The sequence below is a fragment of the Embiotoca jacksoni genome, unplaced genomic scaffold (genome assembly GCF_022577435.1).
Source record: "Embiotoca jacksoni isolate LCO1_2020_lvr unplaced genomic scaffold, fEmbJac1.0.p SCAF_7, whole genome shotgun sequence".
NCBI classification, from domain to species: Eukaryota; Metazoa; Chordata; class Actinopteri; family Embiotocidae; genus Embiotoca; species Embiotoca jacksoni.
In genome coordinates, this window is record NW_027185425.1 from 5,393,643 (window position 1) to 5,417,571 (window position 23,929).

General features: G+C 43.8%; 1 protein-coding gene across 2 annotated transcripts; it reads right to left on the minus strand.

The window, feature by feature from the left end:
- Nucleotides 1-3,092: 3,092 nt before the first annotated feature.
- On the minus strand, nucleotides 3,093-17,244 carry efna1a (ephrin-A1a). Of its 2 annotated transcripts, none has more exons than XM_069176712.1 (5): nucleotides 16,947-17,244; nucleotides 6,104-6,399; nucleotides 5,175-5,240; nucleotides 4,954-5,049; nucleotides 3,093-4,823 (listed from the first exon to the last, which is right to left on the minus strand). In XM_069176712.1, the coding sequence occupies exons 1-5, from the start codon at nucleotides 17,042-17,044 to the stop codon at nucleotides 4,699-4,701; spliced, it is 681 nt and encodes a 226-aa protein (XP_069032813.1). In that variant the 5' UTR covers nucleotides 17,045-17,244; the 3' UTR covers nucleotides 3,093-4,698. The 2 variants fall into 2 exon arrangements, with proteins under 2 accessions (XP_069032813.1, XP_069032812.1); XM_069176711.1 differs by having other exon boundaries at nucleotides 3,093-4,826.
- Between the last annotated feature and the right edge of the window lie 6,685 nt (nucleotides 17,245-23,929).

The window sequence follows — 23,929 nt, forward strand, 5'->3', positions numbered from 1 at the left end:
AAAGTCAATCCTGGGTCAGCCTATTGTTCTTTCGCCGCACATGAACAGCTGCTTTGATACTTACAGGACACTGGGTTCTTATTTTCGGGCGGCATGGAAGCTTATAAATGCTACAAATAGCTCCAATAACATTAGGTAACCTCCCAATGGCCCTGTAAGGCAGATACTCCTGGCTCTTCTGAGTCGTAACATACGCTAGCAGGCAGACAGGGACCGGTCATCATGTGTCCTGCTGATAGGAGGCTTGACTCAGCCCAGAGATGCAGAGATAGACCAGCTGGCTGTGCCAAACCAACTCGGAATCGTAGCTTTCATGGCTTCGTCCCAGGTTTCGGTGTCACACGCTGTTGGCTCAGCTTTCACTGTTAAACCCTGACAAATGATAAATTGACAAATCAAGGCCATTTTTCTGCTTGCTGAGAAATATTTGATTTAATCGCTGCAGTTTGTCCCTCTCGTGTGTTTCCATTACATACAAGTCACACAGCCTAGAATCTTTCAGAAATATTCATTCTTTGTGATTTTTCTTTTTTTTAAATGAGTTTGGCAGCCTTACTAGTTCATCTCTGGGCTGTACTTACACATATGAGGTAACTGTGTTAGTACGCTAACATTTTCTAATTAGCATTAAACACCGTTCATTCATGCCCATAGTTTTGCAGGTGTTTGTTGTAAAACAAAGTACCGGACAAAGTCAAATAATGAAGGGTGGCATGAGAGTAAAAATCTGTAGATTAGCGATACAATTTGTCCTTTGGGAATTATCAATGCAAGTACAATCCATTCTGTAAATGTTGATCTATTTCACAGAGCATGTAAAAAAATCGGACCTTCTAGTGGCACTGATGAAAAGTATTACCGAAGTCATTAGGATAGACAGGCAATACCATTCATCCAATCATGCTGCTGTTGTGGCTAAAAGGTGCCGAAGCCTACTGTTAGTGTATAGTCACTACTTGGGAAAATTCATTGCAGACAGATTTAAATTTTCATCCAGATGGTTAGAAAAGTCTTTGAGGATTATGGATATACAGAACAACAGTAAGTGTTGTTGACAAATCTTTTGACTCTTTACGCTCACTGTTTCTTTAAGGATGCAATTACTGTGACTGGAATGTAATGGGAGAGGCCTAATTTAGGCCTAGATTTAATATATGCTGTACAATATTCTATAGCAGGGTGTTGCCTTTGATCATAATCTCAATACTCAAAAACCGTGCTACTGGCTGCAAGGCCTCTAATCTATGAAATTGGGCTTTAAAATGACATGGTTTGCCCTGTCGGAAGCTTGTGAAGGAATTGTCCCTGTTTTCTGTGCTCCATGTTTGCGCTGGTTATCTCCCGACTGCCCTTAACATTTACTGCAGCATTAAAAGGTTTCACACTCGCTGTTTACATTTACTCAAGCTGGTATGCCGAACGAGTGAGTAAATAAAAAGAATTGTTTCCTCTTGACGAGACTCTACTCAGTGGAGCCTCTTGCAGGGGTCGGGCGGCTAAGGGGCCTGTCATGACAGCCCTAATTTATGGCCATCTCTTTGAAAACATTGGGGAGTTGTAATGCTGTGGCACCAGTTTCTGATGTTACAGCTGTTTTTACTGTCACGGCCGTAAAGCTCCCCTGGGAAGGGAGAGACAAGAGAGGGAGAGATAAAAACAATGGTTTGACATACAGCTTGCAGACAAGCAAGGGATCATGGTTGAAGAAAAGAAGGAGGTGTGGTTAGGTTGAAGAGTGGGTGTAAAAACTCACCATAAGGTCAAAATAAAGATAGCAGAGGGATCACACCTGTGTATTTAATCTTCCTGCCAAAAGACAATGCTAATGGTAATAATAAACATAGCCTGCACCTCGTTTTTCCTTTATCTCTTTTATGTAGCTTTTCCCGTCTCTGGCCACCTTGGCCTTGATTCTATTTGCCTCCTGTCACATTAGTGTGTGTGAGCCATTATCTGTGATATTGGCTTCTCTGGAGATCTTTCCGGTGTAATCAAAAGGAAAAATGGGTTTGGTTTCCTGAAAGCTTTTTAACACAGAAATCACTTCAATACCAAGGGAAAAGTACTTTTTCATTTCGGATGATGCTGGGAAATTAGATTGTTGGTTCTTTTTTAGGATATATATGAATATTTGCCCCATTTTTTATTAAGAGTCTAACTAATGCTGATGTGCCGTTGCAGGAGGCTGAGAAATACGAGCTCTACACGGTGGTGGAATCCTGCAAGCCCCATTTGTACAAGGAAATACATTTGGAGTGTGGCAAACCATTTGTTCCTTACACTCCTGAGAGGTGGTCTGAAAAGGTCTAACGTTTTACTCCACTTACTGTGGTAGAGGAGCTCAGCCAAGGAGAAAGCTAAATGTCACTCTAACGTTCTCTGATTTGTTACAGTGTTTTCCAATATTGCACTAAAAGCCCACAGTGGCACCTTTGTGAGGCTGTAGTTTGGCACAGAGCAGCTTTGAGATAAATGCTAAAGCTGGCATTGCATCATTTTTACAATAACAATATTGACTTAAAATTGTTTAGCAGGTAAATTATTGAGTGTTTTCCACATTTTATTTTGGTGAGATAGCACGCTAACATGACCTAATTGGTAACAAGGACAAAGAGCAGACGAGGCTGATGGGAATGGCAGATATTGATGACTGGAACATATCATTGGGATTTATGGAACAGCACTCGGCTTAAACCATATTTATCATGAAGATTTCAATTTGCTAATGTCAACAATGACTTTTCCATGTACATAAGAGTTAGTCATGGATTTCTACAGGGTTTGGTACTGGGACAAATACTTTTTTCCTGTTCAAAGGACCTTTCTATGTAACGTTACCAAGATGACTGATGTTGTGATTTAGTGCTAAATAAACTGAATAGAATAGTTTATCATTTTGACCTGATGATGGCACTAAATAAAATAAATATAGGGATTTAATGGCAATCCAACAACACTAATTCTGTGCTAACAAAATTTTATGCTAATACTCTTAATAGCTGTTGAGATATTTAGTGTCAGGTCAAAAAGATGGACCAACTCGTACACCGCCATTGCTACATAAATGGCTATAAATAACCACAAGAATGCCATTCTGGTTTTCCAAAAATATCTTTTTTTATTTCACATGAAAATGTTTCACATTTATCATATTTATCAAACAAGTCTTTTATATAATCTATATATATTTATATATGTACATATTATACACTTCTCTTACTTACACATGTACAAAAACAGGTAACAAGAATTCAGATAAAAAAAAGACTGACTTCAATGGTAGTCATACACTGTTGTGCTTTGTTGATCAAGCCAGCCTGTCGGGTGAAGAATGTCTTGGCAACTCGGTTTGATGCTGTGTCTCGTCTGCTGTGAACTGGTGACTGCAAAATGTTTTTAAAATGATCTAAAAGTAAATCACTTCCCTTTGTGTTTAGAAGAACAAGCTTGTTTTTCTACCCGAGCTTGAAAACATGACAAGAAAGCACTGTGATAAACAGGGTTGAGTCCTGCACTCAGAAAGATTCGATACCAGCTCTCCGTGTCAGACAGTTTGACCAATACAGGGGCAAGATCCAACAAACAGAGAAGTCCTGCATCTCTGCGGTTCACACAACATCTCAGTGTTTGGCAGAAAAACATGTTGTCTCAACACTCTTTCAATCAAACGCTCCACAGCTCACGCGTATAGTCTCCTAGTCTCTATTCAGCACACACGTATTCCCTTTCACACAAGTACTACCTCCACCAGGAGAGAGGGAAAAGCCTTCCCCGCTGACAACAGTAAACATTTCATTGTGAGAGCACATGGTATATACAGTAAAACTTCTCAGCTGCAAATGTTATAAATTATCTTCACAGAATGTACACGTAACATGATCCAATGTGTTTTCATGTGTTACAGAGCGTCTGATGACCGTGTGTGTGTGTGTGTGTGTGTGTGTGTGTGTGTGTGTGTGTGTGTGTGTGTGTGTGTGTGTGTGTGTGTGTGTGTGCCAGTGTGTCTGTACTGTGCAGTTTTAGTGCTACAGTATATACGCACATGGTCTGTGAAGGAATGGTAGTCATGAGAACAGCTCCTGTGTCTGTCAATGCTACATTTAGAGAAAGTAATCACATCAATTCCACTCAATACCATTACGAGAACAATACAACAAATAGTACACGATACTCAAGGGTGGAATAGTGTACAAGTTGGAGAGATGACTGATCTTTGGCTCAAAAAGTTTGAGATTACTTTTCCTTTAAATGCTGATGTATCCCATCTAAATAAAGATCTATGTAGTTCTTGGTCAAATTGGTGTCTCTGCTCTTGATTGTGCTTCAGCCACTTAGTCTTCCTCTTCATCTTCTTCATATTTTGTCATAGGGATGTCCTCCAAAGAGTTTTTGTTTTGTTTTTGGAGAGTCCCAAACACTACAAATCAAGGAGAGCTTTGTCTTTCAAAAAAAAAAGAAGAAATTCTGTCATCTTTTGAAAAATAAGAAAGCACAAATACTTGTCTCTAATGCTCAACAATACTCAGCACATGTTGTGCAAGCGAGTCCATCTGTACTTTACATGTTTCAAAAAGTCTCTCCCTGTGGCCAGCACTGGGCGTGGATTTTTAAGTCGGTGGTTTCCAACCCCACGGACTGTCTTCATTGTAGTCCCTTAAAAAAAAAAAAGTCTGCCAACAGATCTCCTTTCATGCGCTCTCAGTGCAACAAAAGCAGTAATGAAAACGGGACTAGCAATGAGAGCATTGAGAGGGCTGTCGCTGCCACTGCAGAGTTTGTCCGTACGCTCTTCTGGACATCTGGCAGGATTACCACTGGGTCGTCTGCTTGAAGATAAAGAGACAAAGAAGACACATTAGTACCAACAATTTACACCCCGACGAAGACCTGAATGTACCCGAATTGTTTTAAGGTCAGGGATAATTAGAGAGGACGCCGGGTTGGTCAACATACCTGCAGGCAGTCTGTTGGACGGGTTGTGAACTCCTCCCTCGGCTCCAACTCCGGCCCCACCTGCGGTGCCTTTAGCCACTCTGGCCTCTTGGGAGCCTGGAAAAATAAATAAATAAACAAATAAACAAAAATGACATCAGATAGTCAGCTTGGGTCTTGCCATAGCCTAACATGACTGTTAGAGGGAATTGTGTTATAGCCAGAAAGGAGGTTAAGCTCACCATCAGCAGCAATGACGTCCACCCTGAGCCTGAGGCACTCTTGGCCGTGGTGGTGCAAAGGTTTGGCTGCAGGGAAGAAGGAAGAAACAACACAGGCGTCAACATCCTAACTAATACACTTATCCTCCACTGGCCCCTTAATCCACCTTCATGCATGCGCGCATACGCACGCACGCACGCACGCACACACACACACCCACCCACCCACACACACACACTTGGCAGCAGAAAGACACGGGGACAAAGCCTCAGGAAGCCATCTGTGAGCAGGCAAAGTGTGTCTTGTCCTGCCGTTTATCTAATTACAACCATGGTCAGGGTGACAACATTGCTTGCGCTTTTTGGTCACATTCTAGCAGGGATGGTGTTACATAAACTCGGCAAACTGAGCCGACAGCCCAGCTTTATGTGAATGTTAAGTTTCAAAGAGCTGGACACCGAGCCCTGGCATATCACAATCTGGTACGCAAACATATAAAAACTGCCCCCAGCACACTTTCTAAGGAAGGAAAGATTGTCAGCCAGACTGAAATATCTTAACAATTATTAGAAACAAGTTCATGTAATTTTGTACAGACATTTATCATTCTCAGATGATGAATTGTAATGATTTCAGTGATCCTCTTGATGACATTTTCCTCAAGGGAAACCATGAGGTTAACTTGCGATTCGCAGCTGTATGTCTCAATAATTATTGGATGGATTGCCATAAAATTTTGTACAGACATACATCAATCTAGGATGTCTATGTTTTGTGGTAACATGCCAAGATTAACTAACTTCCAAAAGTCAGCATGTTAGCACTGTAATTCTTACACGTTAGTATTCAGCTCAAAGCCAGTTCAGTGTTGCAGTAGACTTCTCGTATTATTGGAAAACAAGACAGACTGGCAAACGCAGTGACAAATCAGCAAGAAAGCTATACTTACAGATATAATAGTAGCTTTCTCCTTGGCGAAACTCTTTTCCCAGAGTGAACGGAGTGAAACGCTGGAACTTTTCAGAGAACTTCTCGGGAGCGTGAGGAGCAAACGGATGGCCGCACTCCCAGCGCATCTGGTCGTAGGACTCGGGCTTGCAGGTTTCGTAGTCCTCGCGCTCCACCATGTAGAGGACGTACCGCTCGGCATCCAGCAGCGGAACCTCGCCCTGAGGGTAGTGGGGGCAGACGATGTCCAGGTAGTCGTTGAGCTTCACTTCCACGGCGTAGTTGTCCCATAAAAACCTGCAGGGGAAGAGGCAGAGGAGGAAAGGTTACGCAGGTGGCGGGAGACTGATAACCGTGGTCATGGCGTTGGAGCAGTAACAAATATAAGCCTCAAAACCCGTGATTATATATTGATCGGATAGACGCCGGTGTACAACAGGGAAATCAAGAGGAAAGACGGAGCGGCCTGGGAATGAGAGACGGAGAGCAGGGGAACGAGAGAATGTTTGTGTGAGAAGATATACGTGTGAGCTGGAGTGGAATGAAGAGGGAAAACGCAATGAGGGAAGGAATGATCTGCAGAGAACATAAATATGGATGAACGTGAGGCCAGCGTAGCTGCTGCTGCTGACTGCCGTTGTGTTGAGAGTTAACACCGAGTGCACATTGATCCCGTGTCCCTCAGGAGCTGAATGATGTTTACAGAGAAACATTAGCAGTCAGTTAGCCCATCAAGACAGGAGATGAGTATCGACATCTGCAGTGCCCCCCCCCACACACACGCACACGCACACACACACACGGTAACAAATTCACCTCAACAGAAGCAGAAACACACCTGAGTTTACTAGAAATAGGGAGGAGGCTAAAAATAAAGGTCGTATATATTTGAACCCACTCATTAGGGTCAGATAGACAGACTCATATACAACATGCGTCTGGTAACAGTCTGTAACTGTCTTCCACCACACTCCCTCTCATTACAAACACCGAGAGACACAGTCAGACTGTCTGCCTCCCTCCATCCCTCCCTTCACTCCTCCGCCCTCTTTACGATACTCTTCGAGTAAACTAAACTTCCTCCCTCTCCTCTCGGCCCAGATAGAGCCCGCTTCACGTGTCCGCACATAAACAATGTGATTATTACAGAAAATTTACCTGACTTAAATAACAATTTAGCACGCTCCGAGGAAGCTTAAATTGGTCTTATCTCCACTGTCTATGATTTCCTTCTCCCTCCTGGCTTGATTTTCCAGACATATTATGAGTTTATCCCTGGAGAATTGTCACTAAAAGGTATTTCAGCTTTTTCCCCTTTCGCCCTCACTGAGTGAGAGCTCCCGGGGAAGCTCACAGCAAATGCTCCCTTCTCAGCCATCGCCATCTATCACTGGCCCTGGAGCGGTAGCTGACCGCTGGTAACACACACAAACTCGCACACACACCCCAGTAATTCCCATCTATCAACAACCTAAAGCTGTAGCTACCTACTATTTACACCCACTGAATCCCCCCCTCCCCCACCACACAGACACACACCTCCTCCCCGGGTACTGAGCTCCCAAGCGATGCCTATCAGTTTACTGTCTCCTACTGTTCTGGATCTTCAGGGGTTCCCCGAGAGTGGATGAAATTTGACATACTTAAATATTTTCACAACACACGTGGAGAATGTGTGTGTAATATAGGGTTTTGTTGCTTTTGCAATGAATATATGCACGGCTTTAAACACCCCCCCCCCCCCCAAAAAAACAAAAACAAAAAAAAAAAAAAAACCAGGCAGCCTGCTCACAGCTATTTAATCAGATCTACAGATCTCAAGGAGTTAGGAGTTCTTAAAAGCCTGGCGGGTGTTAAACTGACACCCTTAGCATGAAATAAAAAAAACTCAACCACGAGAGACATTTCTTTCCTATAATGTAGAGATTTCTTTGCGAATTCTGGCATTTCTCATAAACCCCCATAAATATAACAAGTAGCATTTGGGGAGTTTGAGTTTGTGTGACAAGGTCCATATGTGTGACGAACGATCAAAGCGCGCAGGCTCCAGTCACTCGTTAGCTGGTGTTGTTGTTTGTTGCCAAGGGTCTCCCTGGTACCCCCCTGCTAAAAGGACAGACGCTGTGGCTGGGAACTCCGGGCCCTGACTCCTGGCTCCCCCTTTGGCTCCCTTCCCCCGTGTCCCTTTAGTTCTCTCCGCCTGACTGCATTCCCTCAATACTGATGACCAGATAAGCCAGCTACACCATTACAACGGCTCCACAGGCCCATTAGAAAACAAGCATCTTTTTAGTACACTGATGAAACTTCCATCTAACTGTGCTGATAATAGTGTGCAGCAGCCAACTTTCAGAGGAGGGGGGGGGGGGGGGGGGGGGGAAGCAATAATTATCATTTTGCCATGGTCCACACAGCTTAGTGCTTATCTGCAGTTTGCCTGCCACGCTCTGTTTACCAGATTGGCGCTAAAGTGTTTTTTTCCCCCTGCCACTTTCAATTCCAGTCGAATCGATAACACTATTGAACAAACACTGTTGTCTGCTTTTGCCTGACAGAGTTATCATCCCCCTGCAAACTCCGAAAAACAGACATACAAACAAACTCCCTTCACCCGATCCCTCTCTCTCACCCCGAGCCCTGATTACACAGTGGTTGTGGTATGGTCCCAATGTGTTCATCAAAAGGGGGTCGAAGCGGGGTGCAATTAAAACACAAAAAAGGGTATTAAAAGTTGCCCTGGAGGGGGGTAATTATGCCCTCCTGCTCTGCACTTCCCAGCCCCTTTAGGCTGAGAGTCTGGAGAGGGTGGGGGGAGGGTAGGGTGGGGGGTGGGGGGGGACAGAGGACATGAATAGGCGTGGGCGAGAGGGGGGGGAGGGTCAAAGGGCTTGAGTTGGGAATGGCTTTTGAAGTTTCTCTCAGTGTTTCCATGTGAGTGCTACAGTTGCTTTATCAATGCCACTGTTTCATACAGTGTCTCTATTCACGACGCGCCCGCACTGATGGAGTGCCTCACTTAGCAGAGGGAACAGTTGCTGAATACGCACCAGGGGAGGCTGGCTAGCGCCTTTTATTAATGGCAAATAGTTTTAATTATCCTGCTGCCTTTTGTTCCCCTCTAACGCCTCGGCATTGAAACGTTCCACATCATCAGCTTAATTAACTGACTGGAGTAATGCAGTTCAAAGAGAGCTTCAAGCCTGTGCGTGGAAAAAAATGACGCCAACAGAGTCATATCATGCCACCTTCTCTTTAGCAGACAAAATCGTCTTTCTCTCCGTCTTCCCTTGTTATTTGCCTCGTGCAGACTGTTTCCCTCTTTGTGTCAATAGGCTGTCTTGATTTATTCCCATTGTTTGGCCCAGAATGCTTTCTCACACTGACATTGACGCTTGAAGCTTCGGTGAACGTCACAGCGTGGAGGAGCTGTTGTATTCTTTACTTAAGGATGATTTGTGAAGCTATGGCAAACATGCAGCCAGGACTCTGTATACCTGTGTCTATCTCCGCCTGATACATTTAACCGTGTGATTGTTTACATCCGAGTAGTTGAGTGTGTGTGTGTGTGTGTGTGTGTGTGTGTGTGTGTGTGTGTGTGTGTGTGTGTGTGTGTGTGTTTTTGTGTTTTTTGTGTGGGTGTTTTTTGTGTGTGTGTGATGCCTCTCTAGAGGAATCTGGGAGTGTGTTTCGGTTATGATAAGGTGGATAATGAATGCCAATAATGAGCAGCAATTAAAAAAAAGTGAGGGAATGTCAAGTAGTCAAATGTGTGAGCGTGAGCACACAATCTGGTGAAAAATAGACTCCAAACTGTTGCCGGCCTTCGTCCTCCTCTCCTAAAAAGGAATTCCTGATTTATTGGAGTCTTTTCAGGAGCAGGAGTCTAATCTCTCTTCTTTAATCTCCCTGCCCTGCGTTTTGCTTTCTTCTCTACCTCGATCCCCTCCTTTCATCCATCCATCAACCTCTCATCTCTTCACTCTATCACCCTGTGGAATGCCGGACCTCTGAGGCGAAGAGGCCGCGATGTGGCTCAAAGGTCGGACAATCGCCAAGTCAGCACCAGAGAATTTTATACGTGGACAGTCATCAAGAAGAGGCCTTATGCACTGCAATTCTATAGACGGACGCCGTGTCGGGAATCGCTCTGTTTAAAGATTGATTGAGATCTATTCTCAGGTCTGTGGAGGTCATCGTAGGACAGTCTGACCACTGCACCAGTAAAAAAAAAACCCCAAAAAACAGCATCTCTTGTTTGTTAAACCTCTGCCTATACAGTCACCCAAACCACACAAACAAGATTGTTTTCCTCCCGGCTTGTACACATGCCACTAATGTGCCCCAAAAGTTGACCGGCCTACGCCACGGACGAGTGAACCGGAATGCGGGGACCACCTAATCGGCTCGTCCAAGCCTGGATTATTGGGTGGAGCAGAGGCTGAGCTGGGGTCCATTCATCAGCATCAGACCCTGCTTAACACAGGGGCTTAGAGTGGACAGCGAGTCCCAGAGCAGGGGCTGCGGGCTGGGGACAGAGTGAGGGGTGAGACAGGCAGGGTGGAGCCCCCCCCCCCCCCATTTCTATTGTTCTCACATAGAGAAGGGGTATTACTCCTTTACACTGGCGTTTTGGAGTTCAAAAGAGACACACTGTCCATGTATATGTGTGTGCGGTGTCCATGGTTGCAAAATGGGAAGTGAGAGGTGTTAACAGAATAATGAAAGACTCAAGGACACAAGGGAGCAGCTTTCTTTCAAGATAAATGTGTGAAAGCCGCGTGACTCCATGAAGTAGGGGGCACATCAGAGAAAGGTGAGGCCTTTCAGAGTCTCCTGAGCTTAGTTAAACTGAACTGTTTAATGTTATTGTTCAAATTCCTCTTGTTTCATCCGTCTATCTGTTCATCCATCAACATCAGCCGTCCCTTCCCACTCTCTGTCCATCTTTCATCACTCAATAAGCAAACCAGATCCTCATGTCAGCTCTGCTGCCCCCCCCACACACACACACCAGCCAGACTTGGTGAACCAATCACAACCTGTCCTGTTGGTATTCCAAATATGCGGTTCTCTGACCCACCGTTTGCCGAGCAGAGCACAATGAGATGGGGTCGTCATAGAAACAAATATGGTCCAGCTTTTTGGGCTTTGGGCTCCTCCCTGTTAACATAATATTCCAACCTTCATTCTTTGCACCGTGTGACTTTTTGCCATCCATCTCAATCAGCTTTCTCCCCTCTGTCATTCAACCTTCGTCTGTCCGGATCATTGGTCATTCTGCCAGCGTTCTTGGCTCCAGTAGACCAGACGGGCTCCTTTAGCCACCCAGCAAAGTGATAAAACTTGAAGTCCAGCGGAGAAATAATTGGCTGACTCCAATGCACTGCACTAAGGAGGCTTAGATGAATACATATGCTCTTTCCAACTGTCTCACGCTGTCCCCTGACCCATTTGTATCTTATAAGGGCCAGAGCAGAAAGGTCGCCACTGACGTTGCATTTCTCAGGAGCCAAATATCTGTACAAGGAATTCGATTGTGGTGGATTGCTTTCTACGAGATAAAACTTTCATACTTAGTGTTTTTTCTTTTCTGCAAACACAATCGGAGCTTGCAGCTTAATGAATGAACAATGTGAGTACAGGACACACTTGTTGAAAAAAATATCCTTTAGATGGAAAAGCAGCTCTTGCTCACAGATATCTAGAAGTATTGGAAATAACACAACTGACCTGCAAGGGCAGCAGTGTTTGCTGTGGGGGGCATGTTTACACACTACATAGACTTTTGACAAACAGGACAAAAAAAGGCAAGAGAGAAACAAAAGTTTCACAATAGTCCATATTTACACAACACAACAAACACAATGGATCATTTCACAGATAATATCAGACTAATTCTTCCTCATGCCGACCCATATGCACTGTTGGGGCACTGAATGTCACCAAGACACGACAAACAAGTCCAGAGAACACGCGCACACACAGCATAATAATAATAATAAAAAAAAAAAGTGCAAAACTCCACTCGTAATTTGACTATAATCGTAAATCTGTGAACTAACAAAGCTTTTCCTCCTCTGTAATTTTTGTGTGGGACTGAACACTTGTAAGTGGAGGAGCACAGTGGGAAGGAGCAAGGGGAAGTCTGGTGTGTAGATAAGGAAGAGGCACAAGGACGGGCAGGGGGTAGAGAAACACTGGCGGGGTTGACCGGGGTGACACGGATCAGAGGAGAATCCCAAATAGAGACGTACAGAGATTTGACAGCAGGGCCGACCTGTTGGGCGGATCCCGAATCCTCCTCAAGGCTCAAAAGTCGAACACACCCCTCGTAAAATAATTAATCACTGTTAATCACTACTTTCTTTCACCTTGGATTTGTTCCTCACACTAGCCTGGGAAAGTCAATCAACTCCTGCATCCAGACTTCTACAGTCTCGGGTGTGTTGGTGTGTGAGAAACGTATTGTTTATTGTGCAGACAGGATACGCAGTTTTCCCGGGAAAAGACGTAACCAGGAAGTGCAGCACTTCACAGGAGACACGCAGCAGACAGTTTGCAGACTTTGGTAAAGCCGACAGCACACCTGCGGGAAGTTAAAACCTTTGGCCTGATTCACCATCTAGCACAGTCAATAAATACAAGCAAATGTTGAACAACGTCATCAATATTGTCAACAACATAAAGTCTTATGATTACAGACTGTAAAGATAAGTGACGTCAACACATGTCAGTGATCATTGACCCTCTACGAGCCAATTACTAGTTGTAATTTACGGTTGACAATCTCAGTGTATTTTCCTTTGATTGAATTCATCAGACAGATTACAAAACCAGGATAGGGAGGGGAAGACGACGATTCCAGAGAAAGATGGGGATGGACTACCTACCAAAGACGGGGGGGGAGAGGGGTATGCGCTGGGGTTTAGAGACAAGGCTGGATTAGGAAGTGAAGTGGGAAACCTGCATGTTTTTCGAGGAAAGTAGCTCGGGTTCAGATTACTTGGAAACTGCAGAAATCCCTTATCTACTGCACCCACCTAATCACGCCCGCTGAAGTGATGACCCAATCTTATCTTTCATCTCACAAACATGCACAGACGCACGCACAAGCATGGATGGCAAACAGGCACTTTTACCTCGTCCGACACGTACACTACATTTTCTTAAATTTTTCTCCTTTAATGACCTGAGTTCTCAGACTGCTGTAGCAAGACTTTCAAGAGGGTACGCACGCGCACGCGCGCGCACACACACACACACACACACACACACACACACACACACATGAAAGTGAAAAGAACAGGAAGAGTAAAAAAAACAGTTTTGCTGGGAAGACTAGTGGCTTTTCAAAAGGGAAGTAGAAGAAGGAAGCTTTAAAAGAAGAGAGTGAAGGGGGAAAAAGCGTGAAGGAAAGGGCAAAGTGCCTTGTGACGACTCGCCATGGGTGCCAAGAACGATAAAAAAATTCCACACCTCTTAGCATGCTTCCCTCCTTTCCCCCTTCTCTGAGAACCAGAGTTGGAGGCGAGGAAATAATAGACTGAAAAGGGACAGCTTGTAAAGTTGAGATAAAAAAAAACTGGTGAAGGAGCGAAGGGGACCGAAAAGACAGGAGGGCAAAGAATGAGAGTTTCCCAGAGGCAGAGCCACGGCTGTGTGAAGAGGGGCCGGCCTGAGTGGCAGCCAGTATTCAGGGACCACCGCCGTGACAGAATGACTGACAGATTGATAGAGGCCGTGCCACTTCATCACACAGCGAACTCTGACCCTCGATCAGTCACACCAGTTACTATTCTCTTTCTGTGGCCCACCGTGAAAACCATTCCCCAATTTGTATGGGAAGCATCACAAAACAGCCACATTACTGGATAAATACCAAGAAAATCCACCATGTGGGCAAAACATACCTGAAATAACTATCATTTGAGCCAACACTGCACAAAAAGCATATTCAATTAAATGAATTAAATCAGTGAGCCAGCAATGGTGAGCTAAAAACAAACCGGAAACATTTTGTGGCTTTTTCTTAAAATCAAAGAACGATTTAGAAAGGCATATAAAAACAGATACTGCAGAATTAGAACAGATTAATCTCTGAAATGTGATATTACAATAGAAAATGGGATGTAAAGAAGCAAGTGGATCAAACATATGTGCGAGTGAGCCATGAAAGAGTTAACAGTCACAGAACTGGAGACCACAGAACCAAGCTGAAAAAGGAACCTGGCCAAGAAGAGGGGGAGGGAGGTGCTGGAGAGAGGGAGAGACAGGTACAAAGCAGAGGAGAGGGGAGGAGGGAGTGGGGGTGGAGGTGGGTGGGGGGGGGGGGGGGGTGGAGGGATGAGTGGAGGTGGTGGTCTAGAAAGAGAAATGGAGAAAGTAGCAGTGAAAGAGTGGATTATTGAGTTGTAGAGTCCAGAGGGCTCCTGGGACAATGTTAACATCAGTCACAATAGTGTGGCACATGTATATGTGTGTGTGTGTGTGCGTGCGTGCGTGTGCGCGTGCGGATGGAGGACTGGGTCAATGTGTACGCCAGTGTGTGAGTCACTTGAATCTGGTGATGCTGCACATGCGAGTAAGCTTTCACGCAAGACACTCCCTTGGTGCAAAACATGTACTCACACAGGCCTGCCAGGATCCAAACTGAATGGGATCACTGGTGACTCTCTTTCTGGGAATCAAACCTCACTGCTGATTAAGCTGTTGCTAATCAGAAACAAAGGGTTAGAGGTATACTAAAAGGTTAGAAAGGGCTGAATTGCAAACACACACTGTGCGGGGATAGAGTTCACTCGTGCTGAAACAAAGTAGTCATTAAAGAACAGGCAGGCTCGACCTTGGAAGTCAGCAGGGCCCAAGGCGTACTCACAGACACGTTGAAATTAGTGTTGAGTGGAGAAACTGTGCATGTATATGTATGAGAGTGTGTTGCTAAATCCCTCGACAAACACACTGAGAAAAGGAAATGAGCCTGTACCATACGGACCGAAGTGATCAATCTGAGATCAATTTGATTAACGACAGCTTTCTGAACCAATGCGAGGGAACAATTAACCCAGACAGGAAAATGAAAACCCTCCCCCCCCCCCAAAAAAACAAGGAAAAACACATGACAAAGATGGATGTCAACACACTGTATCAAGTAACGGGTCAAAGGGGAGAGGGGGATTGCTGGAAATGATGAAGAGTACCAAATGAAAACATCTCAGAAACTCTGTGCTTTTTCTGTGAATACAGGATTAAGAGTAGCTGAAGGGAGAGATTTAGCACAGTCATCTGGGGGAAAAAAATAGCAAGTGCAAAAGGACGGATTACGAGTATATGTACAGGAATGATCACTGTAGTCCCACTACAGGGACACAACAAAACACCTTTCCATCCGGGACTCTTGATTTCATTCTGATTTTCAATGAAAGGCTTCGTCACCGTAATTGTGGACTTCCCGAGACCTGCAAATGCTACAGTTTTGACCACAGGGGAGATAAGGAGGGAAAAAGTGGTTAAATGTGGGAGAGCATTTTTGAATATACGTGTTTGCACAGCGGCGAGACCGTGAGCCCAACGCTGACTGATTTACATGGCGTTTGTAGGTGTGATTGAGAGCCCTGGGTTTGTGACTGAGTGATTGTCTGCAGGGAGTCTCTGTTTGTGCATGCCCCTCCGTGTGCGTCGGTGGGTGTGTTTATATGTGCGGGTGCATGTCGAAGTTTGTTTGTGGTGTGCAAACCTAACCCTCCTCGTACCCCGAGCCATCATCAACCATAATTCTAATTGACCCCCACTTGTTCCGAGTGGCCCCTAACCCCAACAATTTGAGCTCCAATTTCTCCTCCCCGAGCAATCCATCTCTCTCCCACAGTGTGACCTACTGGGCAAGCCTCAAGTTACCTCCTCTGTCTCTGTCATACACCATTATTACTCGTCTTACCACCTGAAATATGAACACCCCTACGTCTCCCCGACAGCCACGTAAAACCCCATGCGATATCTCTTGATTTAGGAGAGACAGCAACCTCCCACTCCGCGCAGAGGTTAGGGCTCTCTGTCAGAAGGGGAGGATATTGCAACAGATATTTCAACACGTTCTGCTGTGAGTCAAGCCTGTAAAATCAACAAAGTCCCTTGCCAGGGGAAAAAAAAAATCAAGCCCTCCCCTAAAGGATTTCAGCTCATGAATAAAGGGAGAAAAGTTCACCGACATCTTGTTGCAAACACAAATAAATGAACGCAGAAAAGATCCAAATGCTGACATACTTAAGATATATTGATAGAGCAAGTGTCCTCAAATGAAAAAAATCAAGCACCACGGATTTTTTTTTTCTATCTCCACAATATCTTCTGTTCTCTGTCCACAAAAACCCTGTATTTACATTTAAAGCTGCCATCCTGTCTCTAAAATACGAGCTGTTGGATGAAAAGGTGGCATGACCTGATGTAACTAATCCTGCAGCACACAGATTGAGAAACAGATTAAATCTGAACAGGTTAGACAAAGAGTTACAGGTACCCAGCAAAAATAATAACAGGTCCGGGCAAAGGGAGTGAAGGGGGGGGGGGGAGAGCGACTCCAAACTGTTTTATATTATCATGACAACAGGAGCCAGTTGCTTCCATCACAGATTCATCACAACAAGCTGAATATGCACGAGTTGCAACTCGAACCATATGCGTCTGAATACAGATCACACTGATTTTAGCCATGTGGGTTAAAACTTAATCTATATTTCATGCCTAGCACAATCAGGATTGTGCTTTCATTAAAGAAACAAGGTACTGCACGGATGGGCGCACGTGCGCTAATTTCACACGGGAAAACACAAATGAAAACAGATATTTACTTTGGGTTCGTGCTGTTCCAGTAGACGCTGTGCCGCTCCGCTGAAGCAGACCAGGCGCAGACGCTCCCAACGAAGCCCACAATCCAAACCAAATCCATGGTGGAGAGGAGTGGAAGCGTGCAACTCAGGTAAGTTGTGCAAAAAAAAAAAAAAAAAAAAAAAAAAAAGTTTACCGAAAAGACCTTGTCCGCGCACCTGGAGACTTCAAGCTCAAATAAACACTTTACACACGCAGTGGACCTGGACGACGGAAACGTGTAGGTTCGTAGAGGAATGTGTGGAGACCAAGAGAACTAGACAAATCCGTAGTGAATGAAAGCTTCAGCTGCGTGGAGGCTGGTTTTGTGAAACGCCCACAGCCTCGAGCCCCGCCTCCCGGACCGCAGGGGACCAATCAGAGGGCTGTCCGAGAGCGCGAGCTCCGCAGGTTTCTCTGCATGCACTGTGTGTTTACTTGTATATCATTACAACTCCGGCGTGTACGGGGTGTCTCGATGAGCCCCAACACAACGTTCACTGTGTTTTAATGTTCAGCCTCTGCCGCTTGAATTGAGTCGAGTTAAATATAAGTTTACAGTAATGGTATTTATCAGTAATTAAATGTCACATTTAGCAGATTTCATATTATATTTTCTAATCTATCTTAACATATTCTTTAGAACTATTCCAATATGATTACATTAGCTCCAGATAGGGAAGCAGATCTGGCATTGGGAATAGTAAAAGATGTAAAGCACAATAAAAGGCACTGCTTTTGTTATTTTGCAGGTTGCTTAAAAACAAATGTTGTAAAACAGGGAAGCACTGAATATTTACTCATATAATAAGAATACATAATACTTTGCTTTTATGTAACATCCACATTTTCTCTGGATTTGCAACATTATTCTCTTTTTGTTCAGACCTCTGACTTGGACTCCCACAGGAGATTATCAAAAACACAAGCAACAAAATGCCACCTAATACAACAGACCCACAAAATACAGCAGAAAATATTACATTACCCACACAATATAAACAAACTCTGCATATTACAGGCACCAAAACAGCATATTGCATTGCATTGCATTATACACTGTGTAGCAGCAGTTTTTCTCCTGAGCCCTTGTCTATCATTGAAGTGCACCAACCATACTTGAGTACTGGTCTGACAACATCTGTGTTTGCATTGTGATTATTTAAAATGAAGTTATTATTTTTATCTGACAGGTTTTCTATGGCTCTTTTGTGTAACTGCAGACATTAGTGGCCCCATCATTGTGTGAATCTCACAGTTAATTACAGGGTGTGAATATGTAATATTAATACATGAGGAAAATCCACCGTAACTTTAAATACAATGAGTTTCCAAGCTGTTGAAATCACGTCAAACGCAAAGAGAACTGAAAGGTCAAACACAAAGATTGCAGCTTTAACTAGAAACATGCAACCTCCTCACTGTCAGATACATTGCTAATCCTGATTTTCATTTTCTGTTCCATTGACATGGATAATCTGGACCGCGAGCTGCTTGTTCAGCGTAGTGAGCCATATTGCCAGAAGGGGTTTTCAAGCCTGCTTCTGCTTGACGTGGCACTTTATTTGCTGTGCCTGCGTTGTAGCACAACAAATTTCAAAGATATCACAGGAAACAACAAAAAGTAAAAGTAAGTAAAGTTAAAAAAAAAAAAAAAAAAAAAAAGTTTGGTTCCATTTCAGGACACTGATCAAATTCAGGGATATGATCAGATTAACTCGGCAGGGTTTTGGTCCATATTTTAGGAAGCAGTGAAGGAATGCACAGGGTGCAGGATACACTCCTGACGTAACCAGCGTGTAAGACTTAATCTGAAAAGTATCCCATTCTACAGAAAAGAAGAGTATAAGAGAGAAATAAATCTGTGTTTTGTTACAGTTTATTAGGTCTTTGCAGCCCTGAGGTGAAACTCTCAAGATTTTATGTTCAATTTGAGAAGTGGTGTCATGCATGTTGGTTTAGCAATGAGACAATACACAAAAGTTTTACAAGGTAACCGCAGACAGTTTCGCAAGATAATTGGACTGCAGGTGAACTGTTGATTTACCAGTCAACAGTTTATCTGACAGTTTAATTGTCACAATACAGTTACAGCCAGCTCATCTTTTTCTCCATGCAGATTAAAGGAACTACTAATATCAGTTTGCATCTCCTGTTTAACTCAGGTCTGATTCTGTGCTCTGCTTTCCTTCATTAAGCGTTTCACATAAACTATTTCTATTGTTTATAGGTCCCAAACTTAAAGAGAGTGTTTCATATGTGTTAAAGACACTTCTGTCTATGTTCAGTGGTTGTGAGTATTTGCAGTGTCGACAGCCTGAATTTTGAATTCTGTCCACACTGACAAGTCATTTCAGATCTAACAGTGCCAATACAGAAAGGCAAATATACATGGTAATTGTGTGCTATTCAGTGTCAAGCAGGTCATTCAAAATAATGTGTTTTGTATTCATGAAGAGTGCTCATCCCCGTGGATAAATTTTTTCGAGTCCAATTGTTTTTTCAGGCTCAGTGGGAAGATAAGAAGGTGAGAGGGACTTCCAGCGTAATTGTCATTTGCATTGCAATCAAAAGTTGTTGTGGAAAAGCTTTTCACCACACCAACATTTATGTCACAACCCTTATCAGGAGCCAAATGAGGACACCTTTAATTTCATACCAACCTGGATTTCTGAATGAATAATAGAAAGATGAAGTAGAGCAAAACTGAAGCTCAGCCCAGATATAATTTTTAAAAAATTTTTTTTTTATAGCAGACAGACACACAACAACAACACACTCATGGATCTCTGAGGCTTGCACGTCCATGCAGACACCAACACAAATGCACAAACACACATAAACACAACCCTTTTCACTTCAAATCCTGACGGAATTAGCACCGAGCCTTCTCTGCGGCATGAAAATAAGAAATAGGAAAATGATAGGGACGACCGTTTCATGAAGGCATGGGAACTTGACTGTCCGTAATTTGTTTGTTCAACCGTTTCAACCGAAGTAATTAGATGAGGTCATAGAAATGCACTTTCTGTGATCCAGAAAGCATAAATCAAAACATGGAGGACTTCTTCCCTCTGAAATCTATGAAAGTTATCATAGTATCAACCTTTACAGAGGATAGATTCCATGTTATATTTGGGAAAGTTTTTCTAACTTGCTGCATGATCTCCCAGACCATGTTAAATCTGCTGTTTAGTCCTCCTGAGTTACCTCCTTGTCCACTGCTCAAGATTGTTCCGACTCTCTTCCTTCATGCTCCCCAGGATAACCATTAAAGGAGAAGTGTTTGGTCCCTTCGCCGTGAATACAAATGAGAGGTTTAATGACAGACTATCATCATGGTCCCATCCCCAAACAACAGCCCACCATCTATTTACATAAGTGAACTGTGTTGGTGTGAACTGTGAAGCAGCCCAGCGGTGCTAAGTCCACTGTGTGCCTCTCTACATCGGCCTCTTTGGGGTTTTGTCCTCTATTGTTAGGCATCGCAGCTCCTCGGCAGGAGTTGTTCCTGAACCTACGAGTTCTTTCCTTGCAAACAATAGACCTGAAGTGTTTCCTGTAATTAGCATGAGGCAGATCTACCTCCTCTTATGAAACAGAGACTTGGTAAAGATAGCATTACCATCCCTCCCTCTGTACTTGTGAAGAAGCTCATCCGTGGTTTTGTTTTTGCTTGTCCTGGTGTAAATGAATTTCTCTCGACTTTCCAGAGGCGACAGAAAGCAAAGTTAATGACCGGGTAGAGCAATTTTTTTTTTAAAGCAAAGCAAAGGTAATCAGTGAGTAGCCCTTGTTTTACAGCAAAGAGATGAAGTGCCAGTTCTTAATTAGCTGTGGTTAATTATCAGCGGTAAATAAAGAGCTGGTTGATTATGCGTAGCCATATCTAATGATCAGCGTGTTGGCTCAGAGACTGGACTCCAGGTAGCAATATTAAGTTGACATCTCAGTGAGTGGCCTTGCTGATAGCTGGGCAGTCGCGGTGCTTAGACATTCAGCAAAGCACACACACACACACACACTCTGAGACGCACCCACGCACACAGACACACAAAAATTTACGCCTGCATACCCACCATACAAGCCAAACTGAGAGACAAAGAGCAGCTGAGAAGGAGGCGGATGAGGAGGAGGAGGATTGAGGAGAAATGCAAACACAATGTTAGATAACACGAGTGTAAGACCAAGAATGAAAGCAAAAAGTGAGGAGGCGTGTGAGATGAGAGTGAGGAGCTTAAAAAAGATGCATTAAAGAGGGACAATGTGCAAAGTAAAAGGATGCAGGAGAATTACAGTAAAGGAGGGATATATCATAAGGCAGCAATAAACATGTTTCACTGATAAATGATGCAGGGAGACCTTTGGGCCAGTAATTAGCCAACATGTTACTATTACTGACCTATAATTATCACTGCCTCCCTTGGGCTAATTGAAATTTTAGAGTGTAATGCATCATTTCCCTGAGACTGTCAAAATGTAGTACGTGATGTCTGAGATATTGTAGGTGACTCACAGACAAACAGATGAACAATGCAGTGCCCTCTCCGTGGGAATGCAGAGTAATTTTGGAAAGGCCCAGTAGCAATGAAGGGATGGAGTCCACCTCATCTGTCCCTTCCAGTTCACACAGCACAAAACTCCTACATGTGAGACAGAAATCAACAGGAAGTTTAATAAGAAGGAGGAGATATGAAGGAGGAAGGCTGAGAATCATGGTAAAAGAGACAATTGTGCACACATAAGTACATCTGATGCAAAAGTGAGTGCAGAAGAGAAGCGGAAGGAGGGACGGATGCCAAATGAATAAGAGGGGGCTGGCATGAGGGTGAGAAAGATAGAAATAGACGAGAAACAAATAAGGAGGACGGAGGGAGAGAGGAGAGGCACAAGATGTAATAAGATGTTCAGTTGAGGCATAACATACAAATACAGTGGAGACAGGCAAGCAGGATGCAAGACTGTGGCTGGACTGATGGAACAAAATGATAAATAGGAAGTGAGGAGAAGTATGAGAATGACTTAGTGTAGCTGAAATAGATTATTACTGTATTTACTGGAGGAAAAGTGGAGCAGAGTGGAGAAACGCAGACAGAAAAATAGCTGATAGAAAAGATGGTGAAAAAGTCTACTTTTCAAGGAAGATTTTTAAGGCAATAGAGATATAGTGACATAAATATTTTGGGGGGATGGGAGGGAGGATCGAGGGGAGTGAGAGTTAAGAGGGTTTTAGAGATGCACACAAAAGTTTTAATCTACAAAACAAAGACCAAAAATATTTAGGCAGAGAGAAATTTGGAGCCGAGTGGTGTGAGAAAGAAAGGGGGCCTGCATTAAAGTGGGCAGGTGGAAGAGAGTGAGAAAAACAGAAATTGAATAGTGGAATGCAAAAGTACTTCTCAGAGATACAAACAGATGCAGGGAGGAAAAAGAGGGAGAGATTGACACTCAAATGTAAATAGGGAGAGGAGGATGAAAAAGCCGCACACTGGTGGATTCCTCAAAAGCTCCTTCAATATGTATGAGGGCAGTTTCCATAGACTCCCACAGCCACAAACAAGCAACGGAACAGAAAGGAGAGGAGAGCAGCAACGCAGGTCGTGCGGTAAAGAAAGAGCTCTTCTCCTGTCAGCAGACTTTACAGTGTGTCCAGGGAGTCTGAGTCCGCAGAAAAAGGGGGACCACCCAGAGGCTCTGTTTACCAACCCCTGCTTTTCCTTGACATAACAACACAACAGCTTGAGAGTGTATAGGGGGGCTCGGTGCGAATAAGCCGCCTCACTAAATTGCAACAGCACACCAAAGCACAATTACATCATTACAATAGATACAAGACTGGAGGGAAAGTGAAATCATATCGCTCAGCAAACAGCCACGTTACACTTATACAGAGAGAATTTAAACAGAAAAGCTCAAACAATCTCACGGGGACCGGCTGAGCACCGTCCTCCAGAGAAAATAGGTAGAGGGGAAGCTGAATAGTAATGACAAGGCTTGTTTTCTTTTTTTTTGGCAGAAGCTGTGGGCCAGAAGCACCTGATCCCACAGAAGAGTCAACATAACCAAATTTGAGCGAGAACAGGATGTACTCCGCACTGTCAATTCTAAAGGATGCCATCCATGTTTGCTCATTACCCCCTGAAATATTTTGAAGTGGAAGTGACATGCTCTGCCTTCCCCCTGAAGAGCAGCGATCTGTCCAAAGTGCCCAAACCTTCCCAGCACTGATAGACCCCGGGGAGCCTTAAGGGAGTGAGGAGTCATCAGCAAAAGGCATGCCTAGAATAGTGCCGTCCTGTCTGTCACACTGATACCAACAGCTAGTGACACCATTGCTAACAAGAAGTTATACTTTACATGCATGTTCGCTCAGCAGCTACAGACACATTGCTGCTGTCTCCTGCTGACAGATGGGAAGAATAGTATCGATGCAACTTTCCAACTCTGAAGTTGCTTTTTGCAACTTGTTCTGCTGATAGTGTGAATGTGACGAAAAAAAACCAAAAACATGCACTGACAGAGTGTTATATAATTGAATAGGGTTCAGGACTCTGCAGCTGAAATATGGCAATAGATGGTGTGAAAAATATGCAGCGCAGAGGTCGGGATGTATACACACTGAGAGACAGTGTGGTAAATAGATGGCTCGGGGCTTTTCAGCTGAAACAAGATAGTGTGAAAAAAAGAGGTGCTGGAGGAGCACAGAGATAGTGGTAAATCCAACCGACACAAATGCTGTGCCTGTGTGCATGCTGAAGATTTGTTTACATGAATCATTTTATGAATGAGCAAAGAGTGCTGCATGCATGTGTGGTCTAAGGTTGCAAAAGGAGGGACTGTTTATGCCTTAGTGCAAGCGTGGCACTCTAAAAATCAGATTAATAGCAATTACTCCACCCTCCATTCAACAGGCACATGCTACTCTGCTTTATTACTTGTGGCAATAAGAGAAAGACTTTTATAGGCT

Excerpts from the sequence above, each read along its gene's own strand:
- efna1a (XM_069176711.1), bottom strand. The coding sequence starts at position 17,044 with ATGGATTTGGTTTGGATTGTGGGCTTCGTTGGGAGCGTCTGCGCCTGG. Across the intron at positions 6,400-16,946 it reads TGGAACAGCACGAACCCAAA|GTTTTTATGGGACAACTACG; the intron begins GTAAATATCTGT and ends CTTCCCCTGCAG. Across the intron at positions 4,827-4,953 it reads GTCCAACAGACTGCCTGCAG|CAGACGACCCAGTGGTAATC; the intron begins GTATGTTGACCA and ends TTTATCTTCAAG.